Source organism: Gymnoscopelus microlampas (genome assembly GCF_963454915.1).
Source record: "Gymnoscopelus microlampas genome assembly, chromosome: 17".
NCBI classification, from domain to species: Eukaryota; Metazoa; Chordata; class Actinopteri; order Myctophiformes; family Myctophidae; genus Gymnoscopelus; species Gymnoscopelus microlampas.
Window position 1 is genome coordinate 18,625,608 of NC_139954.1, and position 24,915 is coordinate 18,650,522.

Here is a 24,915-nt window from a genome sequence, read left to right on the forward strand (position 1 = left end):
TTACACAGGATTCAGTATATGAATATGAAACCACAGTTAAAAATGAAATAAAAAACGCATAATGAATTGTGTTTGGTGTATGAGAGATAACTTTACGGAAAGTTGGCAGCTCAACAAAGCTGCACAAGCCATTGAACCAGCATTTAGATTTAACCCCACAGCTGAAGAGCTTGATGATGAACTAAAATGAACAAAGTCAGCTGGTCCACCCCCCCCCCCTCCACCCACACACACACACACACACATCATCATCATCATCATCACGAAGCTCAACCCACATCCCCTTCTACTTTTGATTTAGGTTCATTGATCAGAAGTACCTGAGTGGGAGTTTTGAACATTTATGGACCATTGTGTCAGCTTTTGGGTTCGCGCATCCTTTCGTCTACGGTTAGGTATACTTCTCAGTTCCTTCCATTCTCAGTTACTTTACTCTTCCCTCTGCCCCTCTTGACCTTTTTCTATCTCTCCATCACCTATATCCTTCTTGTTTTCCTCCCTCTTAACAGTTAACAATAAAGACCTTTGCAGACAGGGTGCGATTTTTCGCACGGAAAAACGACAATATAATCTTTTTAATGAACACTTGTTTCTCAATGACCTCACGCACACCGGCTACGAATTTACCGTGCGGCGATGCGTTTTTTTTTTCTTCAATCGAACCCATTTCGATTCGTGCGTCTTTTCGCATGCGGTAAAAACTGATTGACTAATCGCACCGTGTCTGCAAAGGCCTTAACCCTTCCATCATTTGTTCCCATCCAACCTCGCACGTCTGCCTTCTCTACCTCCTTGTGTCCTTTCCTTTCTTCCTTGTGTTCTCTCTCCCTCTTTGTCCCCTCATTCGACTGACAAGCCAATTAGACGATTGAACACTTTTTTAACCGTATTTCACAATATTTGCAACGTTTCGGCATTATCACACATCCATGCGGTGATTCTTAACATTCATTGTAGGACTTCATATATGTCATGTGGTCAATCAAAAATCAATCAAATCTGCTACACCCGGCAGGAAAGTAAAGCTTCAACAAATAATCTCAGCTAAAATGAATACTTATTTCTAAGCTCTGAGGGCTGCCATACATTAAAAAAAAGTGGAATTCAACAGTTAGAGATACTTCATTAGTGGTTTAAAGAGAGTGGCTACATGGATATATGGTATAAATATGTACACAGCTAAATCCTGTCAGTTTAACATCAGCAAAATCCTGTTAAAGGGAATGTAAGTGATACGTTTTTGTAAAAATAAAAAATAAAAAGACAAATTGTTAAAATGTTGAAGCTCTACATTCCGATAATTGCTGTGAAGTGTTCAGTAACGGGTCTCCCCATCTCTCCACTCTTTAGTAAACAGAAAACACATTTTCAGGTATACCAATTTTATCCAATCAGGGGAGAGAACCTTTTGTTTTATCTCCTCCAATTTCACATGTTTATGCTGTATCTATCCTCTATGAGTTGCCCCTGAGTGGATAAAATGTGTGTTCTGTTATCCTAAAAGCTGGAGCGATGGGAAGACTCTTGGTACTGAACAAACACTATCAGAGTATAGAGCTACTACATTTAATACTTAAATATCACTTACATCCCATTTAACTTCATTCAGAGAGCAACTCTCAAAAGTTCAATTAACACTCCAGATTTTATGGTATATTGGTAAGTGCACATAAAACTCAATTTATTCCTCAACAGGGCCCACTTCAGCGGAGCCACACAGAGGTGACAGATCCGTGACTTACGCCCCGATTTAGATCTGATACTTTGTGAGCTTGCAGATCTGCTATTTTCGGCGTGTGACGCCGTCGTACGTCAAGCGACGTCACTAACTCTGTCGTTTTACTCCGAAGACAACACAAAGAAAAAGTCACAGTTGAGTGGTTTACGGTGACAATTAGCAGTATATTTAATCAGCTACGCAAAATCCAAGCTCACTGGAACCTCTGTGTGACCTGAAAACAACGTGGACACTTACACACACATAAACAAAGCTGTACTCAGCTCCATTATGTCATTTAAAAAAAGCCTGGTATTACCCTTCATAGTGGTATGAACACATTCACATGTACATTCCATGTACATCATGGAATGTACAGGATGACGTCTTATATAAAGGAATGTACGATTGGCAGTTTAAGGCAGGTTGGCCGGGATGGATTAATACTGATTTATTGCAGAATGTAGCCACTTTTGCCACATTAAAAGAGGACAGCACCTTAATCACTTTAACCTGATGTCCCTATTTTGGGCATGTCATTATAGGGGCAAATTCTCAGAATTGTTCACACAAAAAAAGTTCACAACGCCTTGTGATGCGAAGTGTTGTGATTGAGCACATGTGGTTAAAGCAAAGAGGACCCTCAATGGTAAACATTGAACTACATTCTCTGTGTTGAACTACATTCTGAAATGTTGTTGGAGATTATGGCGTAAAAAACAGGACGTGTCTTGAAATGTTTGAGTTGAAACGTATCGTTTTAGGAATGATTAGAAATTAGGACTAGGGCTAATGTGAAGTTTTATAAACTAACAGCTATAGGTTCTGACCAGTGAAGAAGTATACAAAAAAAACCTACATATCATCAATCAAAATGATCATGACAGGAAATGATCATGACATAGAAAGTAGAATGTATCATACAGTGTACCAAAAGGGTACATGAATCATATGAAGATTTACAAAATGTATTCACAGAGCAATATGCAGTATATCAGACGATATATGAAGGAAAACGTGGAGATTTCATTAAAAGTACTGTAGTGGCCTTCACCCTGTTTGGCAAGTAGAGTTAAATGGGCCTCATTTGTCAATTTATTTATAAAACGTTAGTAAATGCTGAAATGCTTTGACCAAAACCTATTTAATTATCAAATGTGTCTAATTGTATAATTCACAGCTACATCAAGTTTAATTTCTCATTCTTTGTAAAAAAAAAACAATATGCTCATTAAAAATGTATGTAAAGTGTTGTGTTGTGATCAACAACACAACAATCAACAATCTTTAAAGATTCTTTAAAGATCTAACAAATGCTCATAAAATATTAAACGTGCAGTAGATTTGTTTACTGTCCATCTAACCATAGACAAATCCACATTTTAAAGCTGCAATTTAATCTCATTGTCATGTACACGTTGCTGTGAACATGTTTTGAGCTCTCTGAACTCAGTCTTTATCATCTCAATAGAGTGAAAGTCTTTGGCCAAAATGACTTGCTGCTTGGTTGGCACAATAAACACTCTACGAAGGGGCGTCACTTGGGGTTCCAGGGGAGTGCCGACCACTAGCTTTAGCATTTAAACCAAAAAAATATATATATTTTGCAGATTAATCTCATTTTAGAGCAACACACTCCGCAACCATACATTCATTAATCACTTTTAAAACTGGCCTCCCTATTTTGTCACTACAGAATTGTAGGCCTGTAGATCGGAAATTGTTACTAATTTTTTAATCGGGCTTAACCACTTAGCCCAGCAAACCCCAGCATTTGTATTGTGGGGAAAGCTTTCGCTGAAAATAGCAGCTCGACAAGCTCACAACGCATCGCGTTGCGTCCCGTTGTGAGCTTGTCGATCGGCTATTTTCAGCGAAAGCTTTCCCCACAATAACAGAAAACTGAAAATACACTGGTATAGAGCCCTGAGGGACTCCACCTTACAACCATATGGGGTTTAAGTGTTCCCTTTTTTTACCACCCTACATTCCTTTATGACATGAGGCCTCTGCGAAACGGACAAAGCTTTGCAGTGCTGTCTGTAAAGTTTTAACTGCTTAACTCCACTTTTCCACGTTCCACTTCCTTCATCTAATACTCGTCAGTGGTTATAGCCGTATTATTATGTTAAAATCTACTGCATTCTTTTATTATCCCTCATAGAAGATGTCCTGTGTTGAGCTCCACACAGCTGCAGTTAAAATGCATTAATGAAAGTTAGCATAATGTTAAGGCATTTTTCTTAAGTACCACACCCTGCATCAGTTAAGTTTTATGTTATGTTTACTGTCATCAGGGCGTCATCGGAAAAGAGAGCTTGCTCTCAATTGACCTTCCTGAATAAATGAAAAGAATAAAATGAAATGAAAATGAGGTGAAATGAAAATTTAAAAAATAAAATTCTACCGCACATTTGTACTGTAGGATTCTTTCAATTGATCCTCTTATGAGGTTAATAAGAGCAGAAGAGTGAAGCAACCATGTACACAATATATGTCTTGATAAGTTGTAAAGTTAGACTTTGCTTGTGTCCACTAATGGTATTATACAATGTTGTTTAGGTTAATCTACTGTATGCCTGTCTCTCAGCCACAATGCTTGAAATAGATTAATTTACTATTTTATTTGATCGTTGCTGGCCACAGCTTTACCAATCGGCTTGTGCTAAACTCTCAACCTCAACCGTCTTGCTCTACAGGCAGATTAAAGCATAATGCTCGGAGCAAATCAAAGAGGCTTTATAATAACAATACACTCAATGCATCACGCTCGCTGCTTTGTAATTAACCCTGCTTCAGTTAGCTACGCTGTTATCGCTAGCCAGTCCGTATCATGTCATTATTCAATTTACTCAGTTATTATTTCCTAATGCCGGCGATTAAAATCGTAAAATTAAAAAGAAAAGAAAAAAATGTTTCCTGCACAATTTCACTGGTGTGTTTGATATAGATATGAACGGCTGGCTAATACAAAAGCAGCTAGTACTGTGCATTGTGTTGACAGGGCCTTTACACAGCTGCAGTGGTGGAGTTCTTCTGTCTGGGGTTGGATTGGTGATGGTGCGGTCCTCCCTCTCCCATGTAGCCATACCAGTCAGGACTGGGCTCCCCTGGGTACCTGGAACTACATCACACATTTATTAAACATTTACCATTGGTAGGGAAGGTAATTACCTGTGCCCCTCCTCCGATTTGACTTGCATCTCAAGTTGAAGAGTTTACTCCAAAAAAGCTATGCCTCCATTTTGGATTTACCATTTAGAGTAGACAATTATTTTTACCGCCTTTTTTCTCCCAATTTACGCCAATGAAGTCCTCCCCCACACATTTCTGTGTGCCACTGCTGTTGTACCCTACTGGATCATCTGGTGGTGAGGAACCCCCACCGGGAGGACGTAGTGCCTCTGACCTAATCCTCCCGTACAACACCCCCCGGCCGACAGGCACCACCGACGTAAAAAATGATCCTCCCTCGCCCGGCTTCTCTCCCCTGCACACGGCCAATAGGCTCTATGCACAGCAGCCATATTGTAAAGAAATTGTGCCTCTTCAAAGTTTGACAACCACTGTGCATAGGCGGCGGGTGAGCCTGACAATTGGGAAGGCTAGGAGATCTGGCTTGAGGCTGGGGAACGCGCGCAAAGTGAGAGTGCGCGAAACATTTCGTTTTTTTGGGCGGATGGTTTCTTTTCAGTTTTTGGTTACTTTATTTCGGTTTTAGGGTTAGGGTTAGGTTATAGGTTAGGGTTTTAACTTTTGTTATTTAATTCTTATTTTTGCCTGATTTTACTAATGTATTATCAAAACATTTACTAAATAATGCTGCACACATAGTTATACATATTTATATATAATTTGCACAATTCCCAGAATTTCCCAGCATAACATTTGGGAAGGCTTAGCCTACCCTAGCCTTCATTACCCACCGCCTATGCCACTGTGCTACACTAAATGGAACAGAGCCTTCATTAGTATCACTGGTAACACCTGTGGCTGCATGCTGTGCATAGAGCCTAATGTGTTTGTATAGTTGCTTGGCCAAACTGGATGCACCGCAGTGGATTTGAAACGTTAAACTCAGTGGTGGTGGACAGGCACTTTACCCCAGCTGCACCAATCAATGGATAGACCATTTCCTGAAGGTCGTCACTTGTTGATTTTGAGATACAGTATAAAGGGTTTTAGTACATAGCACCATCAGTACTACATTTAGATGTGTAAGAATACATGTCAATTTTGTGCCAACCAAAATGGTGGCATCTCTTTTCAGAAGAAAACTCTTCATCTCGAATTTGAGTATGGTCATCTCCTCAGACGTTACCTGAAAGCTCCTTTCCTGCCTCCTCAAAGCGGCCCCTACCTGTATCCCCCTCCGCCTCCTGCTCCACGCGTCATGGTGTCGTACCGGGGTCCGCGGAGAGGAGGGGTAGGGGACGGGGGCACGTCCTGCCGCAGGGGGCCCCTCTGCTGGGGCTGGGGAGGCTGATGGTGGGGGCTATAGGAGCAGACAAAACAACGAGATGTCAGGTTGACAATGACGATGACGCTAGGGTACTATAGTGCGCGTGCGAGTCAGCTGTGATCGATCGTCACTTGAACCAGCCAACGTTTGCGCGTCATCCGGAGCTGTAAAAATCTTAAGACCCTGAAGTCACTGAAATTTCCTTGAGGGGGTCCAATTGGACCCTTACAGCAGTGGTTCTCAACCTTTTTCATGTCAAGGACCCCCATGTATTTGGCCGCGGACCCCCATCTCAAAATATTTTGTTCCAGGGACCCCGAGAAGCAAAGATTTGAGTTACAAATGTTGGCTTTAAAAAATATATATTTATACATTCAAAGATTTGCGCAGATTTTCACGTTTTTTCGAAAATAGCAGATCTACAGGCTCATAGCCGCGCTATGAGCTTGTATATCTGCTATTTTAGAATAGCCAAAGTATACAATAATGGTTAAAGTAGTTAAAAATCATTGTCACAGGGCGTCCGCTGGCCTAGCGGTCCAGGCGCATACCACATAAGCTGGTAATCCAGCATGACAGCGTGTCGCGGGTTTGACTCCCGATCCCGACGACCTTTGCTGTATGTTCCCCCCCCTACCTCTCTCCCCATTTCCTGTCAGCCTACTGTACTGTCCAAATAAAGGCATAAAAGCCCCAAAAAATATCTAAAAAAATAAAATAAAATCATTGTCACGCTATATTAACTTATTTAGCTGGGGACCCCCTGGTACTCCACCAAGGACCCCTGGGGGTCCCCAGACCCCACTATGAGAACCAATGCCTTACAGGACCCTTACAGACCCTGAAACCAAATGGACCCTTATGGTTCCATTTGTACACTGTCAAGAGTGACGAGGGTCCGTGGCGTAATGCATGCCAAACTGGGGGTCCTTCAAATGATAAGGTTTGAGAACCAAACTCTCAACCCTCGAATGACTAAAATGGACATAAAAACCTCAAGGGTCAAAGCAGAGCAGAGGACAAGGAGAAGTCAAGCAGTTTCGTAACACAAGGAACATGATACAAATAAAAGATCAAACACCTTTTAATACTGGGAGCAGAAAACAAGGAGGGTCAAGCTGCATCATAAAAAACTAAACAAAGGTCAGAAAACAAGGAGAGGTCAAGCCACATCATAAAAACAAGGGTCAGAAAACAAGCTCGGGTCAAACATTCTCTTAAATGTAAATTCATGAATCTCTTGAGGGTTACTATCACATGCTGACAGATGTTTTTGTCTGGGTTTTTTAATAGTTGAATAACTGTGAAATACTTTTCTATATATTATTCAACACAATTCGTGTGATTTGACAGAATGAAAAATCAAGAGGGTTTATTTGTCACTATTCACACCTGCAAAAAAAAAACTGTGCTAACAGCAATATATCAATAACTAGAAAATGTGCTCCTCGGAGCACAGGTCTCCGCCAGTACTGTTCCTGATTAATCCTGTCTTACCTCACTTCAAAAGATATAAATTATCTTTTGAAGTGACAACCTATTTATAGGTCTCTATTTCATAATGCGTCTCGCTAGCCAATCAAAGCACACCCTTTCAACATATTGTCACGTGTCACATGAAGCTTGACCAATGTTAGCTTGGTGGACACACGGAAGGACGAGAACGAAAACATCATAAATGATATTCCCATGACAGTAGGCGGCTGCAGTTATGATTTGACCCAAAAAAAATTGCAACAAAAGGTTTCTCAATGGTTTATTGTAGTATCAGGTGTACTTAATAACATATCAAAAGTTTACCAAAATCGGACCACTAGAAAGGTCCGATTTTCAAAATGGCCGCCGCCAGATCCTTAAAATACCATTACTCCTTCATTATTCATCCTAGACAAGTAATTTGTGTTGCCTAACCCCATGTTTTGGTGATCTTGGATCTAATTAGCATAATATAAATTATAGTAAGCATAATATAAATTATAGTCAAGTAATTACAAGTATACAATTATAAAGCAATTGGTTATAAGCATGGTTATAAGCATATTTAACAATGTAATTGGACATTTCTCCCTTTTCTACGTGCCATAATGCCCAGGATTGGTGAGTTCATCACCTATACATGTAATTCACATTCTGTTGAAGCTTTCAGGAGATTTCTTTTGATAACAATAAGGAATAAATTCATTATTATTGGATTACTGTGACGTTTGTAAAAACATGGCTGTAACTGACAGACTGGGAATGTTACACAAATCTTGGAAGAAATTCCTTACAGAGAAGTTTCTTCACTATTTTGTTTGTAAAGGTGTCTGCACCTAATGGTCAGACTATTGTTTTTGTTCTGGAGAGGGGAAAGGGCGCTCTGAGCCATAATGATAAGTCACTGGGGGCCCCTGGGAATATTAATGGTCAGCCACCAACCAGACACCGACTCTCCTGTGAGCCAGTCCGACATAGGGACACCCCTGTCTGCCTGACACACAGTCATGCACCACATGGTCTTACAACCACCACTATGGGGGGTCCCTCCTCACTAACTATGGCCACTCACGAGTGCCCATCTCGGGCATAGGAGCCAGCATGGATGTCCACTTTGGACCAGTGGGACTATCCAGTGAGCCAGGCGACATACTGTAGGGACACTCCTCTCAGCCTAACACATAAGCTTAATTTCTGCCTCCTCCTCACTCCGTCCTCCAGCGTGACTTGTTTGCATCCCAAATGCTAATTTACTTTTGCAGTTGCTGAGAACCAGGTGAGCGCAGACTCCCTAAGCCACTTGGAGTGAAATATGGCAAGATACAAGTACTGTATATCTTTCATGTATCGTTTGCGGAACTGCTTTGTTAAAATGCGTGGTGACGTATAATTTCTCTTCCTCCACATGACAACCCTCCGAGCTCCAAAATAGTCCAGCAATCCAACTGTGTGACACGTCATAATTGCTGTCACTTAAAATTACGCTCCTTGCCTCCTCACCTCCTCCCTCCGAGGCAGGGCTAAGGCGGGAGTGGAGGACTTGATGATGGACACTTGAATATTGGAATTTGGCTATCGCGATGCACAACGTGGAGGTCTTAGAACTACCACCACAGGGGCCGACAAGCCCCATTCTCTTTAACTGCATATGAGCACTCGTCCTGAGCTCCCAAGTGCCCCACTATAGCTTTAACATGTCTGAGCCAACTGTTGGAGGTTTTGCACCTCGGACATGGGGGAGAGAAGCTCAGGGTCTCCTTGGCTCCTATAACTTTGCTCTTCTGTGCTCCAAGTGCCCAGGGAGCAATCCAGTGACCCCCACTCCCCATACTCCCCTCCACCCACCTGAGGGGAACCCTAGGCCCTCTAAACTCTACACCAGACCCCCTTTTACCTCCTCACACAACCCTACCCCCCATACTCCCCTCTGCCTAGGCCCCCAGTAGAGACATGGGTTTTGACAGCTCTTCACTAACCTCCGTAGCCACCCCCACCCCTCTTTACTCACTCACACTGATTGCCTTCCTAATGTGTTAAAAAGTTCTTCAAACATCTATTTATTGTTTTTCAAAATCTTGTGTCTACAAGATGACACTTTGATTCACATTTGATCCACAGAGCTATCCAAAACCTTTCAATATTGCATGCACTACTATATCAACTGACAATATTCTCTTTCTCTGCCATGCACCTTCTGAATGACAAAATTGACAAAAATGAAAATTGTGACTTGTGTTTTAAGGATATCTTGAAGCCTTGTTCCAGTAAAAAAAATATATAACTAGTTTATTGCATAATTAGTTTAGTTAACTTGAAACGGGTGACCATTTCAGAGGGTTTTAATAGAGTCACAAACAAAATATTGGATTTCACAATTATCTAATTGTATCTGTGCAATTTGGACAATTCCAGTGGATTTCTAGGCCCCCAAAACATAGGGTAAGACACAAAAAGTTCTTGTCTAGGATAAATAATGAAGGAGTTAGGTTATTTTAAAGATTTTTTGGCCATCTTGGACGCCATCTTGAAAATAACACCTTTCCAGTGCTCAAACTTTGGTAAACTTTGAGTATGTTATTAAGGACACCTAATACTGCAAGAAACAGTTGAAAAACATTTTGTTGCAATTAGTTTTGGGTTAGGTGCTTTTTTTTCATAACTGCAGCCGCCTACAGAGGACATCTACCTATGTGAAGGTTTAATGACTGTAGGATCTATGGTATATCAATCCTACAGTACCTTCTACAGCACTGTTTCCAGTCGGTCTGGACCAATTTTTGGGTCGCGGAGCAATTTTTATGGGTCGCGAATACATTTTTTTGTTTCCTACATTTAAAAAAATATATATATTTCAAAAGATTAAAAAAAGTTTAAACAGAAAGAAATCACAACTTTTCATCAATTAAAAACAATTCCAATAAATACAATGAAAAAAAACTAATAATTTCCATAAATAACTACATACAAAGTTTAAGAAGTAGTGAAAATAGCAGATCTACAAGCTCGCAACGCGGCGTGAAGCGACGCGTTGCGAGCTTGCAGATTTGCTATTTTCACTACGTTTGGGTCCCGAGGCAAACGTCTAATTTCTCCTTTGAGTCTGGAGCTGAAACGTTTGGGAACCTGCTGCTCTACAGTGTACTTACCCTGGGTGTGGGTAGTAACCGGGGTCAACACCGCGATGGTCCCCCGGTCGTGGGTACACGGGTTGACTGGGCGGGTAGCCGGGGTAAGGTGGGCCAGACTGGGCGTTGGGGTTGGGGTACGACGGGGACTGGGGGTATCCCTGGGAGGGCTGCGGAGCCCCGGGGTAATGACCCGACCAGGGCTGCATGGGATAGTCAGCTGCATCCAGTGGCCCACGTCTGGAAAAGACACAGTAACGTAAGAAGTGTTGATAATTTAACAAGAAAATGGAAAGAGGATATAGACTTGAAACGTGCCTGGTTTCTGAATGTAAGAACATATCAGGCCCGGCGCCAGGATGAAATGACTGAGGGGGCAGTTGAAAATGGCGAGGGGGCATCGTTTTGTCAGCGGGGGGGGGGGGCTTCACCAACGCGTTTCACTATTTCAGCGCTCCTTCAGCAGCCGTTGGTTCCAAATTTCGTCGTTTTTCGGCGATAGTTCTGTCTTCCTTCACTTTCTCCACGTCGTTTGGTGCCCCCCCAAGGTTGGTCAAGCAAGTATAAACTGAGGGGGCAGAATTTGCAACCGAGGGTGCCAGGCCCCCTCTGGCACCCCCGTGGCGCCGGGCCCGGAACATATGAAGGCGTATGAAAATACTACATGAGTCAACAACAGGATTGGTCAACACTAAAAATATATATATTTTGAGCTGTGACCAAGCAGCTATCGGTTATTGTCTTAGAGATTATTATTAATTACTTTTTCGATTAATCGAATAATCTAAAATTCTTTTCTTATTTTCAAATTGTTCTATTATATATATATATATATATATATATATATATATATATATATATATATATATATATATATATATATTTATATATCCCCATCAACAAATTGATGGGGATATATATATATTTATATAATACAACTTAATCTATTCGTTTTTACACTAAATACGCACATTCACAACAGTGTCATGCAAAAGTAACAAAAATAGTCGGTCCAAAACCTTCAAAAGCTGAGACATATAAAAGCCATTGATGAGTATCTGACTGGCTGAGAGGGCACGCAACACGTAATATTTTAACATGGATTTTAAATTCTAAAATACATGGTAGATAGGGATGGGACGGTTAACCGCATGTGTGAACGGTTAACCGTTTAACCGAAGCTTTTGTCACTAACCGCTTAGGACAAAATAACAGAAATTAACCAAAATTAAGTCATATGAAAAATAAATCAAAAATGAACAGAATATTAATGGAATAAAGCACATAAATATAATCTATAATTATTCTGTGTAAAATAGTTTACAATACCTAATAATGTTTTTTTTTAACTTTTTAAAATTACATGTTAACATGTTTTAGTCCCTATTTCAACTGCCCACACACATTTATTGATATGACGTAATAGATGGTTAACCGGCCACATTCCAAAGGTTACACGTTTACAAAAAAGGTCCAAATGCCCATCCCTAATGGTGTACCGTGTAACTGATACTGATCATTCGTATTTATTAAACATAAATGTATGGTTTGTATACAGACGTATAAGCTGGTTACAGCATGACACAAATTACATTGTGATCAAATCACAGTTGTAGTCAAAGAACTTATACTGTTTACATATGCATGAAAGACAACGCAATGGCTATAATAGGCATATCCACTGTTCAACACAAGGAAAGGAAGACAACAGAACAATGAATTGCTTGTAATATTGGTGATATAGAAATCTAGGGTTTTATATTGTTGCACGTATTGTTGTATCAGTGGATTAGTGTCTGTTAAATGTTTAATGTATTGAAAAATATACATACAAATATTTGATTGAAAGGGCTACAGATAGAGATACAGGGAGAGAGAGACAGAGAGAGACAGAGAGAGAGGGAGGGAGCGAGAGAGGCAGACCCAACCAAGCACGTCCGAGCCAATGATCACATGTCAAGATACTGACATGTGACAGTCTTAGGATCAGCTAACACACACCTACACGCACACACACGCACTCACACACACACACGCACACACGCGCGCGCGCACACACACACACACACACACACACACACACACAGCTGTGGTAATCCTGCCTAGTCCTGTTAACAGATATCCATGCCTTATCCCCAGTGGTAAGCAAGTACACAAACATGTGTCGTGCACATTGCTAACATTATGAGGTATTAATTTTCATTCTCTCTCTCTCACAGACCCACTTTCCCCCAAGCTCTCTCTCTCTCTCTCTCTATCCTACTTTCTTTCCCCGCATCCCCTTCTGTATCTCTTTTTTTAATTGTGTAACTATCCCACAAACCTGCATTTTTTGTGGGGACATTTGTGTATTCATGCTCGTCTGTTAGCATACATAAATTTGGGCTTGTTTATACACACTGTGTGTGTGTGTGTGTGTGTGTGTGTGTGTGTGTGTGTGTGTGTGTGTGTGTGTGTGTGTGTGTGTGTGTGTGTGTGTGTGTGTGTGTGTGTGTGTGTGCGTGTGCGCGTGTGTGGTGTGTGCGAAAACGTTAAAGTGCTTTGGATGTCCAAACATTGGAAAAACACATTCTATTTAAAATCCACGTCCATTAACTGAAGTGCTGGCTTGAAATAGTTCAAATTTATGTGTGCTGTAAAATAAATGTGTGCATGTGTCTGTGTATGTGTGTGTGCGTAGGTGCGTGCGCGTGTGTGTGTGCGTGTGTGTCTGTGTGCGTGTGTAGTCTGGGTAGAATCACATTACTCTTTCCAAGTGTCAAAAACATTTAGTGCTGTGTCTGTAGTTAAGTGGACTGGAATATCTCATTTCCAACCAATCACAGAGCTAAACACTGACTGCAGCCCTGGAGGGAGGTTAATGTGCACACGGCCATGCAGATGTACGGACGTGCAAACCGTGGACAAGTGCGTGCATGCAGACATACAGGCAGATAGACACGCACACATGCACACACACAGACAGTCAGACAGACAGACAGACACGCACGTACACACACGGACATGCGTATGCATGCACAAAATGGATATGGAGCCAGGAGAGGCAGAAGCAGACATTCCAAACATGATGGGCATGTGGTTAGTTAGACACTGCTGACCACCCAAAGTGACACATAGGCATCTGTATGGGGTCAACCAGCACCGTCTGCATGCGTGTGACTGTGTGGGCACCTTTGGGCACCTTTCTGACAGTTTTCTGTTTGTCTGCCTCTCTGTCCGTTCAAATTCTGTTATTTTTGTCTTTTTTTCGTATGTTTGTACCAATGATTAAAAATATATATATATAATATAAAAAACATTGTCTAAATGCCTCAGATGTCTGTCTGTCTGTCTTAAATGCCAGCCAGCCAGCTTGTCTGTCTGTCGCCCGCCTTTCTGCTGGGCTAGCTCTATCTGTCTGGCGGGCCTGTTGGTCTGTGCTGCTATCCGTCTGTCAATCTGTCACTCAGCATTTGGCTCCTGGCCTTGATAACGTCACCGAGACGGAGATAAGATCCATGAAGAGAAGGTGGCACGATGAAGACGGAGGGGGAGAGAGAGAGACAGAGAGTTGAGACGGATGGAAATATAGAGAGAGGCAAGAAGAGGCATCGCAGTAGAGGCTGATGGGACAGGAAGAGTGTCCTTCATGATCAATTCCTCTGATTAATTGTGCGGGTCATCAATAAAACAGGTAAATAAATCAACCGATAATGTCGATAACATTCAACAACTTTTCACCCACCAGTCATCCCACCTGGACTGATTGACTAAAGTCACACACTTGACTAAGTGTATGGACCACCAGTATAGAGTTCAGCGTCATCCACAAGCTAAAGTCTTCAATCCTAACCAACGACAAATTGAACATTAATCAATTGGACCTCTGATCGTAATGTATGTGAAGTTGATTGAAAATCAAAGTGTCAAAAGTCGGTATAAGAGTCAGCTTGGGAGTCTATAGAGTAGGTCAGACCTTAATTAATCCCACGGGGGAAATTCTGTTTCAGCTTCACCCAGGTCATGGCTGCTCAGATGATCATGATGAGCTCTTGGGGTGGTGGGGGGGTTATAAGCAGAGGGGGTTAAGTGTCTCGATCCGGGATATATTTCCGACACGTACTGTATACTGAGCAAGGCCGGAAAGTGAACTGGTGAACTTTCTGATTACCAGACGGCCCTCTCTATCCACAAAGCTACACAACTGCTCCTATGGAGTCATCAGGAGAGTAGTTGGGAGAGTGCTGAAAATCAAATCAGTAGAGGGAATCACTGGGAATCACTGGGAATTACTGCGCATATGAAGAGTCTTGTGAAAAACTAATTGGAATGCGCTGGGAACGGACCGGGCAAGCTATGAGTAATCTATTGTGACTTGTTGGGTTGTATCGGGGAAGCCAGTTGAGATCTCGGCAGCGGGCCATTAACCCATTCAAACCGCGGGAACGCATCTGTGTCACTTTAGATTTCTTTGGGCTATTCAAAAATAGCAGATATACAAGCTCATAGCGTGGCATCCTAACCAATGACATTTTTGAAAAAAATCGTGAAAATGTGTGCACATCTTTGAATATATATACATGCTTCTGGGGGTCCCTGGAACAACATATGGGGGTCCGTGGACAAATACATATCACTTTGGGGGATCTTGACATGAAAAAAGTTTGAGAATCCCTGATATTATAGCAACCTACGTTTTTTTTCCCAAAAATTGGTAGGATTTAGAAGACATTTGTAGAATCCCCAGAAGCAAAGATTTGAGTAAAAAGAAATAGCTTTCAAAAAACAAAAGAAATTGCAGATCTGCTATTTTTGAATAGCCCAAAGTATAACATATGTTTTATAGCTAAAAATAAAAAATGACACAGCTATGCGTTCCCGGGCTGAACGGGTTAAATATGGAGTGGGAATCTTCAGGGAATCCGTTGTAAATCCGGTGGCGAGTTAGGAATGCTGCCTCCAGGAACTTAGTCAGCAGGGCTCAGCAGCTGGGGATTATGGGGGAATGAAGGGTGGAAACCATTACGGACGCACGCACGCACACACAGACTGTAAGCAGTAAAACACGCTTAAACAGAAGTGCGTTTGCATGTGCGCAAAATAATATATATAGTACATAATAGGCTCGTACAGAGACACAAAGATACAGATAAAACATTACTATAATTGTGAGGATATAAAACTTTTAGGACAGCATTAAAATTTGCTGAAAGATACATTTGCGCGCACGCACACACACACACACACACACACACACACACACACACACACACACACACACACACACACACACACACACACACACACACACACACACACACACACACACACACACACACACACACACACACACACACACACATACACACACACACACACACACACACAGTACAAACATTAGCCTAAATCCTGCACTCCTTCCTAATCACCCCTCTACAAAAAAAAGAAGAAGAAATCCCATAGTCAGGAGGAGGTACACTGGCACAGCTGGAGAGAACCAGAGACTAATGAGAAAGCTGATGCGTGGCAGAGGTGGCAAGTACTTAAGTAAAAAATACTTTGCTCCTTTACTTAAGTACTCTTTAAAGACATGGGCATTCAAAGCCAATGAAAAAATCCCCTTGAAAAGAAAATAGTGTGCAAGTTATTAAGATACAGAATAAACTTCACAGAGCTCAGAGACTGGCCTGAAAATTACTTTCTGTAAAATACATTCCATATCAAATAATGACTTGTGATACTTAAATGCAGGTAATATCAGACACTTTACTTTCACTCAAGTGGTATTCTAATGGGTATTCTTTGGGTTCATTTACTTTTAGTGAGATATCTCTAGTTTTACTCAAGGGTGGCTTTAAGGTATTTTTCCCACCACATGGGAACGTACGTGTGCGTGTGCGCGTGCGTGTGTGTGTGTGTGTGTGTGTGTGTGTGTGTGTGTGTGTGTGTGTGTGTCCGCGCGTAAATGTGTCTTGGAACCCTTGCCATATATGGGTAAGCTTTCTGGAACATTAAAACCAGTTTAACGCAATCAAGAGTTAACGTAATCAAACCAAAGCCAAAAAGCAGTTCAACAGCGTGCCGTATGACAGCAAAAGTGGTCTTGATTTGTTGAACCATGACAAATGACGTTCAGGTAAGTACCTTAAAGCCCGACGAAGAAAGAACTTCGACGTGCACAGTGTTAGCCATGTGCTTTGGCAAAGATGAATCAAGTGCAGTTGAAGCAAGATCGCTCTTTCTTTCTTTTTTTTTTACTTTCCCGTGGGTCTGACAGTAATTAAGAGTAATGTGAGCCCTCGTAACACCCTGGCATTTAAGAGATTTCTGATGGATTTGAGAGGAAACAAGCAGTTGTTATGAGTTCTCTGCACCTGCCTCTTCTCTCTCGCTCACACCCAGTCACGCACGCACACACACAGACACACTGTCACAAATTCTTACTGTCTTGAGTGGTTGGATACAGCTGTTAGACCACTGGCAACGCACGCACGCACACACACTCACACACACACACACACACACACACACACACACACACACACACACACACACACACACGCGCGCGGAGTCATCAATCATCCCGGTCTTTCTAGGAGAGAAAGAGAGATGAATATCTTGAGGAGATTGAGACAAGGCATGACACATTAAAAACTCTCGAGCCAATGACAACCACATCACAGATGGATTGTCTGAATAAACACAAATAAATAAACACACACGCGCACAGACACACACACACACACACACACACACACACACACACACACACACACACACACACACACACACACACACACACACACACACACACACACACACACACACACACACACACACACACACACACACTACACCTCCTCAACTCGAGAGCAGGGGAGAAAGTGTAGAAAGTGTAGACAAAAGGAGAGGGAGTGTGGTGGAGTGCTTCATAGCAAGTGTCGACAGAGAGAAGAATAATGGGACGTGCATTTTAGGAGTGATGGACTAAAGAGAGAGAAAGAGAGAGAGGGATGTTTGGAGGGACAGAGATAGAGAGATAGAGAGAGAGAGATATTATCTATTGCAGCGTTAACAGTGTTGTTGCTGTCTTAACGAGGTGTTGATGCTGTGATCTACGGTCTCTGGAGTTGACGCCAGTATAACTTAGTTTCATTATCCTCGTGCAATCAGTCCTGATTAAAGCTTTAATTGCAGAGACATGCCAGCACATACAACACAGGCCAATAAGAGCCTGAGTGAGAAATAATGAAGAGGCAGGAGAAGCATTTCATCTTCTTTCCAAGGAAGACAAAAGTTTATAAAAGTATGACAAAGTATAGTGTAAAGATTATCATAAAGTGTACACACACACACACATAGTATATGCATACTTTTTATATATATATATATATATATATATATAGAGAGAGAGAGAGAGAGAGAGAGAGAGAGAGAGAGAGAGCAAAAAGAGGACTCCTGCACATAAAAAAACGTAGGAGGTGCAAGTCTAGTCAGCAGGCATATAAACTGTCAAAAATATATACATACATATACATATATACATACATACATACATACATATATATATATATATATATATATATATATATATATATATATATATATATATATATATATATATATATATATATATATAATACAGGCATTATAGGCCTTTGAATCTGAATCCGTTTTTTTCCGGCGTGCTCCATAATTCTTTGTATTCCATTTGAAAAGGCATATTGCATCAATATATTTCAGAGAGTATCCTGTAAGTTGAACAAGAGGAAGTATATGAAATTGACTTTTATTTGTTTATTTGTGGTTGTTTAAGCTCTCTGCACCATCTGGTTCCGCAAAGAGCTTCCAATAAGGCCTGAGAGTTTCTTTACAAGCTAAATGTTGTTCTTTAATCTTTACCTAAGGTGTGGAATGGAGCTGGCACAACGCTGTTGTGCATTTGACAGCTTATGGTGAACTGAAGACCTGACGAGAAGAGTTGCGTTTTGAACTTTTGCTATTTTTGAATTTGAATCCTGAAAAGTAACAGTTTAAGAGATACTGTATGAGGCTTCCACTCGACAGACACAATATCATTGCTGTTGTTGGGTAGAAACCTTGTATGTCCAAAACCGTTACTTTTCAGGAAATGGAAAAAATAAAATGTGTTCCAGGGGATCCAATGACGTTATCATTTATGTGTTATCTTGTTAATAATTTGCATTGGTTCAGTATTTATAAAAAACACTTTCACTTTCAAACTGTTTTGAAAAATAGCCAAATTAGCTATTTTCGCTATTTGTGCGACACTCTTGTACAAGGAAGTAGGGCAATAATTTACAAAAAAAACATAAAAGGTTGAAACACAGAGATATTTTCTCCCCGACAGCAATGAGATACACAAATAAATAAATAAATACAAGGAAGCAAAAAAAAGAAGAAAAAAAAAATGGTGTAAACCCACCCTGATGCACCGGGGTTCCTGATTACAGATGCAATCAACCAGGAGGGGAAAACCTTCCTAAGTGTCTGACATTAGTAAAGTGCAACAAAGTGAGCCCCTTCGGACTGCACAAGTACAGTATGTGGCAGGGATTAAAGTTTATACCATGTGCAGGGAGAGCCGTTAAGGGCCAAATCTAAGGAAATACAGAGAGAGAGTTTTATTGGGTGCTAAAGAGGCCCTCTAAGACTATAAGCTGTTTTTCTACTCATGGTAAAGTGGTTAAGTTGTGTGTGTGTGTGTGTGTGTGTGTGTGTGTGTGTGTGTGTGTGTGTGTGTGTGTGTGTGTGTGTGTGTGTGTGTGTGTGTGAGAGAGAGAGAGAGAGAGAGAAATATAGGATCTTGTTGGTTCAGCTGTTAATGTGTGTGTGTGTGTGTGTGTGTGTGTGTGTGTGTGTGTGTGTGTGTGTGTGTGTGTGTGTGTGTGTGTGTGTGTGTGTGTGTGTGTGTGTGAGTGTGAGAGAGCGCGTGCGTCTGTATGTGTGGGCATCTTTGTGGCTCCTTACGCCACTCGACCTCCCGTGACCCGTGACCCCTAGAAGTCACATGACTTTCTGTGGGTTCCCACCCAAACGCTTTAAGATGGGTTCAAAGGCAGAGAGAGGGTCTTAACAACAGAGGTTAGGAACACCACATACCACAGTATATAGACATAACATCTTTAAAGTTCAATACTCTTACAGGGCCAATTATCATTGGGCCATTGTGGTGTTTCTGTGACGGCCATATTAGCGCCACATTCTTCAATTGGACCTGGCTGCTATAAGTGTTCATAGCAGGGCTGAAACTATCCATTATTTTCTAAAGCAATTGTTCTATCGATTACCGTTTCGATTAATTGAATAATCGAGAAGCGTGTTTTATTTTGTAAATTTGTTACATTATTTATATATCAACGAATCAATGCAAAATAATCAGTCAAATCAATTGTCTCATTAACCACTTAAGTCCTATTTTACACTTCATCGTACCAGTGTGCTCTGTTATTTTCACTATTATAAAAAAAATGTATCCCTCCAAAATCGAATATCTTTTCATAAACTAAAAAAAAAATCCTTTTTTATAATCGATTAAATTGGTTAGTTCTTTTTTTCTGTTTCATACTAGCTTAATTTTAGGTTACTGCTGCTCTTCACTATAGATATAAGTTAGGTCATAAGTGCCCTATTTACACCTATATCTTCATATAAAACAAACAAGTCACGAAGAACAGCATGGATCGATTATGTCCTCCTCCGTGCACAGAAGCACAGTGTCGCTATGAATGAAAATGACCCTTCTATGCATTCTTCTTCTTTTTTTTGGAGGGGGGGGGGGTTATTGAGTGGCAATGGAGAGAGACAAGAAATTTAGAGAGAGCAGGGGGATGACATTCATCAAATCGTCTCTGTCGGGTGGAATCCTCACATGTCCAAAACTTGAATGTTCCTATTCAGGATTCAAATTCAAAAATAACAAAAACAGCATATCGACAAGCTCAAAACTTGTAGATCTGCTACTTTTGTGTGACGCTGTAGGTCGATCAAGTAGGGCGTTAATTTACGCAAAGATTGCCCGACGACAGCAAAATGATCGAGCCACCGGGGAATTCCAAACCGGAGTCCAGAGCACCACACCCATGTGGTGCTCTGGACTCCCCTATACATTCATTTCTATGCTATTTACTGAGGACATAGTTGTGTATATTTATATTGTGAGCTTGTATATCGCTGTGCACGAGTAAATCTTAATAGGGAAGCGCAGACAGAATACGTAGGCAGAACTCCTCTTTGAATGAGCTCTGATTTCTTACAGAAGCAGAGGATCCATAAGGAATGAGACGTGGAAAAAAAAAAAAAAAAAGGAGAGTAGCAAACATTCAGGGGTCAGACAACAGCCTTTCAGCGAGGGGATTCACAAACAGGTAAGGGCACATGAAAAATTCAGCACGGCAATGACTACTCAGCGTCGAGGATGCCACTTTAATCCATGAAGACCGGGAAAGCATCTGTGTCATTTTTAAGATTTCTTTGGGCTATTTTGGGAAAATCGTGAAAATATATGCACATCTTTGAATATATATATTTCTAAAGCGAACATTTTTAGCTCAAATCTTTGCTTCTGGGGGGTCCCTGGAACAACATTTTGAGATGGGGGATCCGCGGCCAAATACATATAATTTTGTGGGACCCCGATCTGAAAATATTTTGTCCCAGGGACCCCCAGAAGCTAAGATTTGAGTAAAAAAAAAAAACTTTTAAAAATATATATGTATTCAAAGATTTGCACAAATGTTCATGATTTTTCAAAAAATAGCAGATCTACGAGCTCATAGCGCGGCTATGAGCTCGTAGATCTGCTATTTTTGAATAGCCAAAGTATAAAATAATGGTCAAAGTGGTTACGCAGATGCGTTCCCCGGTTTCAATGGGTTAACAACCAGGGCTGTGGACACGACGCCTCTCGCGGTCGTCACAGGACTGCTGATGCGCCCGTGTCTGTTGACTGAATGCCACGGGCGTAATTACACCCCCGGTCCGCTACTCTCCTCTCCACGACGGAGGGTATAAGACGTGTTGACCGCGGCGAGCACAACTCTTTGTTCATCTGTATTCCTCTCAAACCGATTCCCAGGAGCAGAGAGAGAGAGAGGCCGTGCACAGACAGAAGGAAATGCACAGACACTGAGAGAAAAGTTAACGGTAAACACAGAATACAAAGCAATACATAACAGCAGAAGGGACGCTCTCCAGAGGAATGGGGTGGGGAGGGGGGGGCGGAGGAGCACAAAGGTGAGGCGAGGACATAGAGAGAGAGAGAGAGAGAGAGAGAGAGAGAGAGAGAGAGAGAGAGAGAGAGAGAGAGAGAGAGAGAGAGAGATGTATATAAAAAAATGGCTTGAGGCCATAAGGTCTTGCACAAGCTGATGAATGCAAGGGAAAAAGGGAGGTTCAGATTGCCATGGATGGAAGAAGAAGAATGTGGGAGGATGTCGAGGAGAGGAGAAGAAGAAGAAGAAAGAGGGGAAGATAGGAGGATAGGAAGCGATATGCTGTGTCATCTCTGACATCCAGAGTAAAGAGAGGGATGGGGAACGGCACAGCGTCCCCTGAAGAGGAAGCGGAAAGGGGAAATAAAGGGGAAAGAAACAGGAAAGAAAGGGAGAAGGACATGGGGTGGAAAGGGGGGAAGAAAGAGAAAATAACGTGGAAAGAAGAGATGAAGAAAAGGGGGGGAAAGAAGGAATAGGCGAAGGACACAGGAGGCGGAGCCAGTAACAGAGAGAGTGACTGAAGTCTCGCCTCTTCAGTCAAAGGATAAGATGAATGCACAGTATGATGATGAAAAGATAAAGATAAAAGATGCACAGCCGACCCACTGGGATGTGTGAGAACAGAGAGACAGAAGGAAGGCAAAGAGGAGGATGGAGGGAGAGAGAGAGAGAGAGAGAGAGAGAGAGAGAGAGAGAGAGAGAGAGAGAGAGAGAGAGAGAGAGAGAGAGAGAGAGAGAGGCAAGAAAGTGCTGGCCTCAAGAGAGCTGGCATTCTGAAGGTCAACCTCTGCTGAGAATAATGGCTCCTAGTTTAGTGGAGAGCATGCGTGCACACGCCCGCACACTTACGGGCACGTAGGTAGACACATGCATGCGTGGCACGCATGCACACAAACACGCACGTGCTGTAGGTAGGCGCGCATGTGTGTGTGTGAGGGTCGTGTGTGTCCGTGTGTGTGTGTGTGTGTGTGTGTGTGTGTGTGTGTGTGTGTGTGTGTGTTCGTACAGTGCCTGTCTGAGTGAAACTAAACACCACTCAGGGTCTCGAACTGTCTTTGTCAATAAAGTTCTGTCAAATATGATTAATCCTCATGAATTACAAATTGGCCGGTCCAGGAAGCTAACATGATTACACTCCCTCCGTTTGAGTGTGATTACACACACACGCGCACGTGTGCACACACACAGGCATGCGCACGTGTGCACACACGCATGCGCACGTGTGCACACACACACACACACACACACACACACACACACACACACTCGCATGCGCACGTGTGCACACACACACACACACACACACACACACACACACACACTCGCATGCGCACGTGTGCACACACGCATGCGCACGTGTGCACACACGCAAGCGCACGTGTGCGCGCGCGCGTGTGTGTGTGTGTCACGATACAAAAGAAACTCGTAAACAAGGGTGAGAAAAGGAGGAGGAGGAGTGGGGTTGGTGGGTGATGGACAGGAGATGGTATACAGAAAAACAGAGAGGAGAAAAAGGTGAGGAAGGTTGAAAGATTAAGACGAGACGAGAAAAGCAAGAGAAGACGAGAAAGAAAGATGAACAACTGACGATGTGGAGGACTGAGGGGATGAAACCCTTTGGAGAGAGAAAAAAGAAAACCTGACCAGCAGCGCAGATGGCTGGAGAGACTGTGTTGCCGTGGTAACGTAGAGAAAGACAGAACAATGGGGATATGGAGTGGATGGATGTTTCACATCCCATAATAATAACGCCATTCATTCAGAAGAAGAAGAGGAGGAGGAAAAAAAGACATCGGCTGACAAATGTCAAAGTGAGCAATAACCCATTCCATCCGGGAACGCATCTGTGTCATTTTTAGATGTCTTTGGGCTTCAAAAATAGCAGATATACAAGCTCATAGCGCGGCACCGAGATCTGCTAGATCTGCTATTTTGGGGAAAAATATCGTGAAAATGTGTGAAAATCTTTGAATATATATATATATACATATTTTACTAAAATCTTTGCTTCTGGGGGTCCCTGGAACACAATATTTTGAGATGGGGGTTGGGGGGGTCCACGGACAAACACATATCAATGTGGGGGTCCTAGACATGAAAAAAGTTTGAGAACCACTAATTATAGCAACATATGCTTATAGACATTTATAGAATCCCCAGAAGCAAAGATTTGCTTTAAAAAAATATACATTTTCAAAGATTTGCACACATTTTCACGATTTTTCAAAAAAATTGCAGATCTACAAGCTAGGGCACGCTGTGAGCTTGTAGATCTGCTATTTTTGAAAACCCCAAAAGTATAAAATAATGGTAAAAATGACACAGTACAGTAATATGCGTTCCCGGATTGACTGGGATAAAGTATACTCAGTGAAAAGATAATAATTCAGTGCAGAGAGAGAACTGCTCTGGAAGGGAGAAAGGATTGCTGCAAAATGTCAGGCTGAAGAGGACGTGCTGATGGGGTCAAAGGTCATAGAGACAAGACCATGAACCTTCAGCACCGTGGGGCTTCAACCCTCTGCGTTCCCCTTGTCTCTCGTACTCTCTCTCTCTCATTGTCTCTCGTACTCTCTCTCTCATCTTTAATCACCGGTGACGCTTTTCGGCTCCGCGCCATATAACCCATTCAATCCGAGAACTGTGTTAGTCTGTGTACATTTTTTTTATTTCTTTGGGATAAAAATCATGAACATTTGTATATAAAATATAATAAAACATATATTTTTTTATTATTTTTAAGGCGAACATTTTTTTACTCAAATCTTTGCTTCTGGGGATTCTACAGATGTCTTCTAAATCCTGACAGTTTTTGTTTTAAAAATACTTATGTTGCTATAATATCAGTGTTTCTCAAACTTTTTTTCATGTCAAGGACCCCCAAAATTGTCCACGGACCCCCAGAAGCAAAGCTTTGAG

General features: G+C 41.8%; 1 protein-coding gene across 4 annotated transcripts in view; it reads right to left on the minus strand.

Moving 5' to 3' along the window:
- Positions 1-255: 255 nt before the first annotated feature.
- The window catches only part of LOC311064591 (partitioning defective 3 homolog B-like), a 308,896-nt gene continuing 284,236 nt past the window's right edge, over positions 256-24,915 (minus strand). Inside the window, exons 21-23 of one of the 4 annotated variants that reach the window (XM_084084456.1) lie at positions 10,802-11,020; positions 6,078-6,212; positions 256-4,835 (exon numbers count right to left, since the gene is read on the minus strand). In XM_084084456.1, the coding sequence (XP_083940582.1) occupies positions 4,727-4,835; positions 6,078-6,212; positions 10,802-11,020 (463 nt within the window). In that variant the 3' untranslated portion in view covers positions 256-4,726. Of the gene's footprint in view, positions 4,842-6,038; positions 6,213-10,801; positions 11,021-15,636; positions 15,748-24,915 lie in introns of those variants that run through there. The other 3 variants (XM_084084457.1, XM_084084458.1, XM_084084459.1) reach the window with 3 other exon arrangements.